This window comes from Vitis riparia, chromosome 7, assembly GCF_004353265.1.
Source record: "Vitis riparia cultivar Riparia Gloire de Montpellier isolate 1030 chromosome 7, EGFV_Vit.rip_1.0, whole genome shotgun sequence".
In the NCBI taxonomy this organism is placed as follows: Eukaryota; Viridiplantae; Streptophyta; class Magnoliopsida; order Vitales; family Vitaceae; genus Vitis; species Vitis riparia.
In genome coordinates this window covers 7,187,958-7,199,818 of record NC_048437.1, presented here as the reverse complement: position 1 = coordinate 7,199,818, position 11,861 = coordinate 7,187,958, and the positions used below count along the sequence as shown (strand labels likewise).

Sequence of the window (11,861 nt, the reverse complement as noted above, 5' to 3'; positions counted from 1 at the left end):
ACATTTTAGATTTATTTTTATCTTTTATATTTTAGAAGTAAATAATTTAATGATTAAAATACTATTTAAAATAAATCTATTCACTATTTTAATTTTTTTTATATTAAAAAGTATTTTTAAAGTTTTTTTTTACTATTATAAAATAAAATGTTTATTTTTTTTTTAATCTTCTTTCTTCCTTATTTTAATAACTTTTTGAACATGACTTTTAGTAATAAGTTATATGAAATGTTACAAATTTGTTTATTAAGGATTTATTTTAATGATTTGAATTAATTGAAAATTTATTAAAATAAGAAAAAGAAAAAGAAAGAAAGAACATGGATGGAAAGTTTTTATTTTAAGTATTCAATTAAAATATTTTCATATGACTAAACTTTAGAAGTGGATTATATCAATACATAGTAGAGATTGAATTTTTCTTATATAAAAGGGTTGAAAGGTATATTTACTTATTTTAGATGAAAACAAGTAGTTAAAAATTATATAGATTATATTTGAGTTTGGTTTTAAAATATTTTTCTAGTTTTTATTTTTTATTTTTAAAAATAATTTTTATTTTCTATATTGTCTCTTTTTGAAAATATTTTTAATTAAAAAATGAAAACTATTTTTTAAAATGAAATTGAAAACCTTGTTTAGTACTATTTTTTTATATGAAAATAAAAAAATAATAAATTTTATTTATTTATTTATTGCATCACTGTACAATTGTATTACATTAACTGTACAAGAAAAATATACTAAGTATACAAAGGTGTACAAGGTTATCCTTTGTGAAATATTATAATCGATTATGAGTCATTCCTTTATTTTTTTTTTTATCACTCACGAATTGTACATATATGTCATGCACTATATTTAATTCCTGCATGGAAATTCCAATATTTTTCCTAATAATAATATTTGGAGAAAAAAAATTTTGACCTTAAATCATCTACCATCTTCTCAACTAAATCATTGAAAATATGGTTAAACACTCCTACATGGACACATAACTTAGGAGGGATATAAAATTTGTGTCATTGTACAAGGGTATTACACTAACTGTACAAGGGAAATGTATCAATTGTATAAAGGTGTACAAGATTACCCTTTGTGAATGATTTTAATTGATTCTAAACTACTTTTTTATTTTCCTTGTCACTCAATGATTGTACACCTATGTCATGCAATTTATTTAACTCTTACATGAAAATTTTAATATTTTTCCCAGTAATGATATTTGGGGAAAAAAAATTGACCCTAAGTCATCTACTATTTTCTCAACCAAACCATTGAAAATATGATTAATACACCTACATGGATATATAAATTAGGAGATATATGAAATTTGTGTCATTGTACAAGGGTATTACACCAACTGTACAAGGATATTACACGAACTGTACAAGGGAAATGTGCTAAGTGTACAAGGGTGTACAAAACTTCTAATAGGTTTTATACGATTTTTAAATAACTTGAATTTGACATTAAGACGATTATTGATAGTTTTGTTTTTCTTTTTTTACCAAACTATGTCATTAAGACATTCTCTACAAAAATTAACACATAGGAAATAAAATTAAAATCAATCATGTTGGAATTGTTCATTATAAGTAAACTAAATGAAATATATATTTTTATTATTTTGCCTTTATAAATATAATTTCATTGTTATCAATAGAGATTAAAAAAAATCATATTTAAATGGCATTAAAAATAAACAAAAAATATTTTATAACATTTTTATTTTTTAAAATCATTAATTTAAATTATGAAATTAGTTTTAAAGTTAAAAATATTTGTTGTAATTATAGTTTTGAAGATTTCATGATTTTTATCTTATTACTTTGAAAAAATTGCTTTAATAAGAAAGTATTTATTTTAATGGTTTTAAATATTTAAATCTTTATTCAAAATTATTTAGGATTAGTGTGGAAAGAAATTAGGTAATTTTGGAATGGAGAAATTTTGAATATTTTTGAAGACTTTAATTCGGCCAATTACCCTATTTACATTTTCAAAATTATTGGAAGGTTGGTAAATTAGTCTTATAAATATTGTCTTCTTGATAAATATTATATATATATGCATGTGAGTATTTACATTATATTCAAAAATAATAATAAACACCATGTGCCTAATTTGCAAGTTAGAAAAAAAAATTAATAATATTTTATGAGGTATTTAAAAAGTATTTATTATATGTTCTATAAATTTGAAAAAATATAATATTTGATGATATCTAATTTACAAGTTAGAGTAAACAAATAATACTAATATTTTAGGAGGTGTTTAAAAATTATTTAATATATATGAGAAATAATATAGGTTTGAAATAAAGAATGATATTTATTATATATTATGTAAGTTTGAAAAAAAGAATAATATTTGATAAGGTTTTTAAAAGTTATTCACTTTAAAAATACATTTGGTAATAATAATTTTTAACCATCTTTTATATTTGATGAAGAAAAATGATTCAAGTTAGTTCCACTATTAAATAGGTGAAAGAAGGGCAAAAGAGTCAAAGAGAGAATGAGAAAGGTGAGGTGATTGGTTAGTTTTTTCATTTAATAGTCAAGGGTATTTTAGGGATTTTTTAAAGACAACATCCTTACTCTCAATTTTCACTCTTTCATTAGGTGTTGGGCTTAAATATGAAACTTATATGGACCATACATTAATTTTTGGGCCCAGCTGGGCCCAAAACACAATTTTCCCAATTACTGGTTTCTGTCTCATATACACCAGCCATCAAACCCAACAAGGAAGTGCAAGCATAAACTATTAAAAATGCTTTTGTGAGCAAAGGTTCGTCATAAATCTGAGGAGACGAAACAATTGTATGTGAGCATGGGAACAAAACAGGCGCTAGTTTTGGCACTACTGTGTCATCCAAATCCCCAAAAAGGAGTGTCAAGCATCTCAGAGCTCCATGCAGCCGGACATTCTCTAGATGATCTTTTTCTCAAGCTGCCCACAATTCTTTATGTCTTAGGTTCTTCTTATTTCCCGAGCAAAGCTTGTTCTCCAGAATCCTTCTCAGCTCAAGCAAGTCTCATCTCTGGATGTCTTCAGCTGGTTTACTTCTTCAGCCGAAACGACCTCTACAAAACATCTCTCAAAACCCAATACGTCCCTTTTGACCTTGATAGATCTCTATGGGAGTGTCCAGCCAGACTTGGATATGCCTTTTCACAGCCATTGCATTGAGCAAGGCTTAGAAACAAATAGTGGCCACTACAAAGAAGAATCCATAGAAAATAGAGCATAAAAGAAAACGAGTAAAGGTGATCCTCAGAGGCTTCACTTCATGAGTCATCAGTGAGCCCTCTGAGAACATCCTTTTCCAAAAAGACGAACATTTTCATAATAGAAGCAAAGCATACTAAGATTAATAGTGGAAAACATGAATGCAAGATTATGTTTTGACAAGCAAGTGACCTTCATTATCCACCCCAAACAAGTTAATGAACGTTCAAATATCAACAAGGGACATGAAAAAGTGATAAACAGTCAAGAACAAACAATAAACCCGTAGCATTTGTACCTGAGAAAATCCTTTTCCAGCAAGACCAGCCTATCTCCAAGTTTTCCTCCCGAGATGCTCACCTTCCTCCAAAGTCCTCTCAAGCTCCAGACAACCCTTACCCTCGGTTTTTTTTTTTTTAAAGTTCTTTGCTACCCCCTACCACGATGATCCTTCTCTCCTTCTTTAAGCCTTTTCTTCCAGAAAAACCTCTGCCCGTTCGGCTTTCTTCTTTCCCCCCCCCCCCCCCCCCCCCAAATATCTCCCAACACCCCTATTTATGTCTTCCTCAGCAAGCCATTACCAGCTCTCCTATTCACCCGTTAGCAAGCATGGCGCCCTCAACCACCAGCATGGTCGGCCATCTCCCTTGTCGCGTCTGATGTAGCTTCTTCCTAGCAGAAAAAGGGGTCCCCCCTTATTTCAAAAAGAAATGCAAAGAAGTAAAAAAAAACTCTCTCCCGATCCCTCACAAAAGGGGTCTACACTATTATGTCATATTATCTCCAATTTTGTTAATGTGAATGATTATGAAAACAAATTATTATCTAATTAAATCTCAAAAAATAAAAATAAAAATCCCAAATTTCAAAATCGAAACAAAGATAAACCATGGGTAAGAAAATAATTCATATCGTACTGTCATGATTGATGAAAGTAGATACATTAAAATAAATAAAGAAATATATATAATAAAATGATAAATATGTAAGGAAAAAAATAATGACATTAAAATAAAAATGAAAAAAAAAAGTAAAATTTTTAGGGACAATCGTGTTTTGGACTTAGCTGGGTCCAAAAATTAAGATTTAGTCTATATAAGTTGTATAATTGATGAGAATGATATAAAATATGAAGAGACCAATATACATTTCAAAACTATTTTCTACTGTAATGTTTGATAAACATTTTTATCTTAAATCTTTTTTAATAATTATTCTGAAAGTTTATTATTTTTAGAAAACTAATTTTTTTAAAATATATATTCTAAAAATATATCATTTAAAAAAAATAAATTTGACATAATTTTAGTTATTTTTTATATACACAATTTTAAAAATATATATTTTTCAAAATGTTTGATTTTTGAATAATAATAATAATAATAATAATTTATTTTTATTTTTTTGAAGAAGTGTGTATTTTTTTTTTCCAAATTACTAAATTATATTAAATTTTATTGAGGTTTATAAAATGAATACAATTTAAGTTAATGTTTTTTTACTCTTTTTTTTCATAGTGAGTAAATATCATTTTTGGAAAGATAAAAAATTCATATCATTCTTCTTAATTTTCACACTTACTCTGGGTCTTGGGCTTTAAATTGTGAACTTATATAGATCAAAGGTTAATTTTTGGGTCAAACCGGGTCTAAAACACAATTGTCCCAAAATTTTGTAAAAAAAATTATTTGTTTTTAAATTTTATTCAAAATTTATATATATATATATATATATATCCTTGAGAGTTAGTATTATTTTTTTTTTTAATAACATTGAAATGAAATTATTTTTTATCTTTTGAAATTGAAAATTAAATTTATATATTTTAAGGAAGGTCAATCTTTCCATTTTTCTTTTTGGAATTTTGACGGGGCATGTGCCAGTGCCCTTTAGGCCATTACTGGCTCCGCCGGTTGGCCCGTCCTTCCTTGAGCCGGCAAGGTGGACTTGTAGCGGTGGGCACTGATCAAAATTTATAGAATCCTATTGGCATGGCTGTTCCCCCACTTGGAGCCGCAGAAGTTCCTCTGCTCGGCTCCCTTTACTCCTATCTTTATCAAGCTTTACACTATAGTCCCTTTCCTCCCCAAAATGCATATGGGTTGTGTGAACCTATGACATTTTTTACACTAGATTCTAATAAAGCTGGTAGCATGCTGGATGCCTATCCGGGTCCTATCAAAATTTTATAGTCTAAAGCTGTAAGCTTTTTCATATGATTGAGCTTGAAAACCAATCTTTTTTTTTTTTTTTCTCAATATTTTCCAAGAATCAAATCCAACTGCAATAACTTAGAAAATATTCTATATAATATTTCTTCTTTAAAATGACATATTTCAATTGAAAATTCCCGTACATTCCCAACTTAAACAAATCCACGCATGTGGACCAACATGGTAATGAATGAATGAATGAAGTGTATGGTAGAAGATTTATCACAAATCATATTTCTCTTTTCTCAATTTCTTCATATGTGGGCGCCAATAATTATTCCTGTATCATCTTCCTCTACTCCTAGCTTTCTTTCTTTCTCAAACCAATTTAAAGCAGTCTTGTTCTACATATGTGTCCTGATACATGGCATATTCCATGTAGTCAACACTCAACAAAGAGCGAGAGTCAATGTGGAGCCAACTACATGTGATTTTCTAATGTACAACAGATATTAGATGGACCATATTTTCTTACTATGACATTTGGTGATTGGACTTCTCTTGGATTGGTAACAAAAGCACAATGAGAAAGTCCTTGGTTGATGAAGAAATGGAAAATAGTAATAATGTTAATCAACTTACAGTAGGCAAGCGTAATCAATTGCGTCTTTGAAACTGATTACGTATGCAGCTCATCATGCTTTTATTCTGTATTTTGGCATAGGGAGGAAGAAACAGAATCAAATCAAATTTCAGTGGGCAAATTCATATGAGGCTTGAAATATGGCCAAGTCTTCAAAGGGCAAAATAAACTATAAAATAAAAGGTTCAAAAACCACTTTAGAATGACTGAAGGGGCTGAACATGCCAACATGGGCCCCTTTTATTTTTGGGTGAGGAAGCATTAAGTAGGATGGTAATTCTTGTTTGTATTGTGTCAAAGTTTAGACATTATATTATAAATGTCAATTTAAACTCAGAATCAAATAATAATAATAATAATCATATTAAAAATATAAATCTAAATATTACTTAATTATTAAATAAATAATAAACCATTTAAAATCATATCCTCCTATCCATGGTAGAGCCAACTAAGGAAGAGGAGGGGGCACATGCCCCCCTCAAAAAAAATAGTTACCAATATGGATTTTGAACCCTTACCTTATACTTAAAAGGGAAAGACATTCCCACTATACTATATATTATTGTCCCTTCCTTTTCTGCTCCTTAAAGTAATTTTTCTATTTATGCCCCTTTTGGAGCACATTTCTAACTCCGGCACTGCTTGTGTCTAATAATCAATTTGAGTTAGGTTTTATAAGTTTATATAATTAATATTTCAATTCAATATATTTATAATTCAATTAATTCAATTATTTAAAAATAAATAAAATGAGTGAGTTAAATGAGTCGATTATGACTAAATTTATATTATATAGATTAATAAAAAAAATATTTATTTATTAAATGAATTATATATGCCAGCACGAATTTGATTAAAACTCGATTATTCTAAATCTAAATCTATAAAAAACATATTTATCAAGTTTTATCACCTCTCATATTAAGGAGATTCCCCAAGTTAGTACTCTCGTTAAAGAAGTGTTGGCTTCGTCAAACTTATAACACAAAATCATTATGCTTGCACTTTTTATGTGTGGGATGTGAGTGTAATGTGAATATATGACCTTTTCCCTGAAATTCTTAAAAAAAGTTGACAACGTGTTGGATTTGAATTTGGGTCATAGAAAAAAATCCCAACATAGGCTTGGTATCATCATATTGGATTTGAAAATACATGTAAGTCCAAATTCCCAATATGATTAATAATTTCTTTACTTCAAAATTAAGGATATTCATAGTGTGTTTATAGGATAATTTAGTGAAGGTGTTTGAGACACGCATACCAACAATCCGACGGACTAGATTACGGGAAGGGATAGAAAAGCTTAAAAGCTTGATGCATACAAAGTTTCCCTAGACTGAACCCACGCGTTTTCGTAAAGCCGGGGATGGATGGATGGAGTGAATTGACTTGAACCAAGCCCAAATAAAACGAAACTACCAAGTAAATGCTCGAGTCTTCCACTGAGAAGGAAATTTCGCTGTCATCCCATAAGGACGTTGTGGAAAATCAAAATCCGCTGTCTGGATCGCGTAACATGTGGTGGAAGACTGATCAAGAAGGAAGAGCTTTCTCTTATCTATTCCTTCGTATGCCAGGTTTCAATCTCTAGTCCCTCTTTCACCTCCTTCTCTTCATTTCCAGAACAGTTTAGATACCAAAAGCTATGATTTGTTTTAAAGGCTGTCCTCGATGTGCAACGTTCTGTTTTAGGCTGCTTTCTCCTCCATCTCCTCCCCCTCCTCCCCCTCTTCGACCTCATGAAATTTCACCGATTTTGATCTTCATAGTGTGTACTCTTGGTGCTGTTTTTTTCGTTGTTAGCTGTTGCACTGTCGTATTGAAGTACTATTCGGGGTGGAACAGATCGAGGAGGAGTGATCCACCGGTTCAGAACGATACCCATGAGGATTTTATCGATGAGGAGCAAAGCCCGGTGGTATACCATCCCATATGGCTGATCAACACCGTGGGTCTCCAACAATCGGTTATTGATTTGATCACTGTGATTAAGTACAACAAAGAGGAGGGTTTGATCGAAGGAACGGAATGTTCCGTTTGCTTGGGTGAGTTTGAAGAAGATGAGAGTCTTCGGCTTCTGCCCAAGTGTAGCCATGCTTTTCACGTCCCTTGTATTGATACCTGGTTGAGGTCGCACAAAAATTGTCCACTGTGCCGCGCCCCTATAATCCACGAAAATGTCGGTTCCCATTTGAATGCCGTGGAGCAGGATTCCAATGATTCTGGGTCGAGGGAAGATATTGAGATTGACAATTCGGAGACTCACAGTGGGTTGGGGAGTTCTGAGGTTGGAGAAGGTGGGACTGCTGAAGTTGGGGTTGGTGTATTGGCAGTTGAAGAAGCAAGGACTAATGAGATTGTAAGGAAGGGTTTGCCATATATGAATGCTGGGAAATATGAGCTTCGGGTACTAAGTGATTTGGTTGACAATCATCGTGCCAGTGAAGAACAGATAGAACCTGTGAGGAGGTCAGTCTCCATGGATTTATCCGCTGCTTCGGAGATCTATCTTGCTATGGCTAATGCTGTTCCAGTGGAGCATGAAGGGACTTCAGATATGCGATCAGTACCGGGGAAAAAACTGAATTTGGAGATCGTTGCAAGGCAGAGTAGTGGAAATTCAAGCTTATACAAACTGATGAAAAGTTCTTCAATTGGGTGTTCTCTGCACAGGGGTCCACTTTCCATGAAGAAGTCTCTTTCATCTTTTGCCAAGTTTTCATCCAGACGCAGCAGGAGCCGGGACTCAATCCTTCCCTTGTGAGGATGAAGCTCTCACCCTTCTTCTATTTATAGTTTTGGGTGAAATAGGAGCCAAATCAAGATATCTTAGGCACTGTCGACAAACCAGGATCTAACTAGTATCTTGGTCTCTTACCAAATACACAATAAAGGCATAATGATATGAATGGGAAAAGGAAATTAATCCGTCCTCCCAATGAAGCCTCTAGGGAAAAGTCCCTAGGAAAGGAAGATTCTGGTCTCACAACTTCATGTTATTGCTATGAGTACTGGAGATTATGCAGACACTGTTTTTATGCTTCCAGAAAGCATAACTTGTGATTTTGCTTTCTCATTAGGAGGAATATTTTTTCCCTTCAGGATGCTTCACAAATTTTGAAGGAATTATACTTGCCCTTGCAAGTAAAATTTTAGCTAATATTTCAGTTTTCCCTTTTTTTTTCCTCAAGCATTTTTCTTCCTAATGAACCAATGTGCAATAGCTCTATATATTATAATTCTGTGTATAGCCATTTCATGAGAAATGTCTACTTCAACTCTAGCCAAGCCCTGGAACTTTAATATCAAAAGTCGATGCAGGGGACTTCAAGGAGGTCTAGCATCCTCATGGAGCTTTGGATGATACTTTGCCTCATTTGCATCTGCCCATTCCTGTGATTAGAAGTCTTAATCCATCACTAATGGTACTAATTGAAACTGACATATCTTGGATTTATCTATCATAGAAAGTTCCAAATGAAGTATTATTTCTTCATTGATCTTTCTCCTTTCCCTTTTTCTTTATCAGCAGGCTTAAGGCACCGATACAAATTACCCATTCTCTTCTAAGGTCAAATGTGAATACCTTTATTGTTGGATGGATTGAGATGCATATGAAATTAGGGATGGACAGATAACTGCTCTTGGATGAGGGCTGCATATGCATTGAGATGCGTACGAAATTAAGGGCTAGTGAATGTTTCTGGATGATGTTGCATATTGTAATATGCCAGCTTGCTCCTGTCTAGGGAAGTATGTCCAAAGTGTTAGATCCTTGAGTATTGCTAAACCCATACGATGTTTTAATATGAAAACTTAAACCTTACACCTGGGTTTGGGTAATGTTGTGAGATACCCACAGCTCTACACTCAGAATAAGCAAAAGGAAACAAAATTTTCCTTTTATCTGAGAAAGTGGGAGAATCTGTTTCCTTCACTTCGAATATCTTTTACCTTTTTCTATTTGTGCTAGTGCTTTTTCCTTCAGAACCCTTGCTTTCTTGGAGCCAACTTCTACAAGTTTGAAGCCTTGAATATGAAAGCTCCTTGTGAGAAGAGAAAAACTTGAAATACCAAACTCAAGTTGACTAATCACATCAGGATGAAATGACTTTGCTCCAACTTGATTCCATTGTCCCTAGCAAGTTGCAAGGATTTCATCAAATTGCTTCTTTGGGACGGTGCCTTCTCAAACTGGGAACTACCCAAGGAACCCCTCAACTAAAATGAGAGCCTCATAATCACTCCTGCCTAAAGGGTCAAAACCCCATTTCGGTTACGTGTGGCCATTAAATACAAGGGGAAAATCCAAAATGTGCTCTGAGAGCCTGAGACAGGTAGGTGCAACAAGAAGCTCAAAAGTATTTCTAATCCCACGAGAACTGATTGATTTGCTTTTCAGCTGTGAAATCGTCTATAAGAGACCCACTTTTAATTAAGCTCAATTTTGAATTTCCTCCCTGTGTTTCTTAGCTACAGGAAGAATTCCAAACGTAATCCTTCATTGATCTGATTTTCAATTTCCACAACTGCTTGATAGAAGGAAGAGTCAGTAGCAGAATTGTGTTTGTTAGGCCACCAGAACTGCCCAAAAGGCAATTGATAAATTGATGATTTCCATTGCATGTGATGTGCTGGGTTCAACAATAAATCTTTGACTGGATTTTTGGGCAAAATACAATATCATTTCACCTTTTCCTTTGCACACATCATTTTCCAAAGAGAAGTATAACCCACACTACAGTAAAAGTAGTAGAACGGCCTCATGCCCATATCATTACCGATATCACATCCGATATGAACGCGGGCATGGTCCTACCTCTGCTAAAGGGATTCACGACTCTTGCATTCAGAAAAGGCGATGATGGATCGTCCAGAACCGACAAAACAGCATATTATTTTCAGTCTATCTATTAGTGATTTACGTATTATTATATATGTGTTAAAGTGATAGAAGCTAAGAAAGATCAGCTCTTAAGGCTGTTGATGGCAGCTGCGCCCTGTGCTTAACCTCACGTAGGTGGCTTCGGAGCTTTTTCCTTCAAACTTTATAGCTTTTTTCTTGGCTGTACTTGCCTTGCCTTGAGGTTCTTGTGAAAACCAAATCCCCATGGATATTGGCTTTACAGCTTAGATATGTTTCCAACTTTTAGAAAGCCAATGACAATTGTATTTTTGAAATTTTGAATATTTGTCTCTAATGGATACATCAAAATTTAAATGAAATTAGCTGGTTAAAATTGCAGTCCTTGTATTTTCCTGGAAAATGGAATCAAGAAACCTTATGATAGTGTGTTAATCAAGAGAAGAAAAAAATATATTTTCATGGGTGTGGCCAGTTCATCATTGATATGGTCAACAGAGGACAAATATTGAAACATGTGAGGATGAAATTATTCTTAAAACAGGGGACGTTGAAGCTTATATAATCATGACAGGCCATTAATTCATCAAAGCTCTTGAAGAATGCCAAAGACTACTCCTAAAAGATTCTTCCTTTCACCTGCATATTGCTTATTACTTAGCTGACATTTGTAAATCTATCAACCCATAATTTTTCTTATAAAATTTGGAGCTTTCGGCTTTTTCTCACCACCCATCAATCCCTTCTTTCGTCATTGTTCTCCTCTCTTTTCTGTTCTGATAAACTTCTTGCGTTCATCATTCCTCTTGCTACTTCTCATGATGATGTCTACACTATAAAAATAAATAAATTGCATAAAATATTTATATTGTTTTTTTTTTATATGTGAAAAACCGTCAATCGAACATGATAAGATTCCTAAGCTAAAATAAAAAAATACAAGATTCGACCTAGCAAG

General features: G+C 32.7%; 1 protein-coding gene across 1 annotated transcript; it reads left to right on the top strand.

Annotated features, from left to right (window-relative positions):
• The first annotated feature begins 7,432 nt into the window (after nucleotides 1-7,432).
• Nucleotides 7,433-9,229, top strand: LOC117919378 (RING-H2 finger protein ATL54-like). Its single transcript, XM_034836558.1, has one exon. It carries the CDS (start codon nucleotides 7,685-7,687, stop codon nucleotides 8,801-8,803), a length of 1,119 nt encoding a protein of 372 aa, XP_034692449.1. The 5' UTR covers nucleotides 7,433-7,684; the 3' UTR covers nucleotides 8,804-9,229.
• Nucleotides 9,230-11,861: the final 2,632 nt, after the last annotated feature.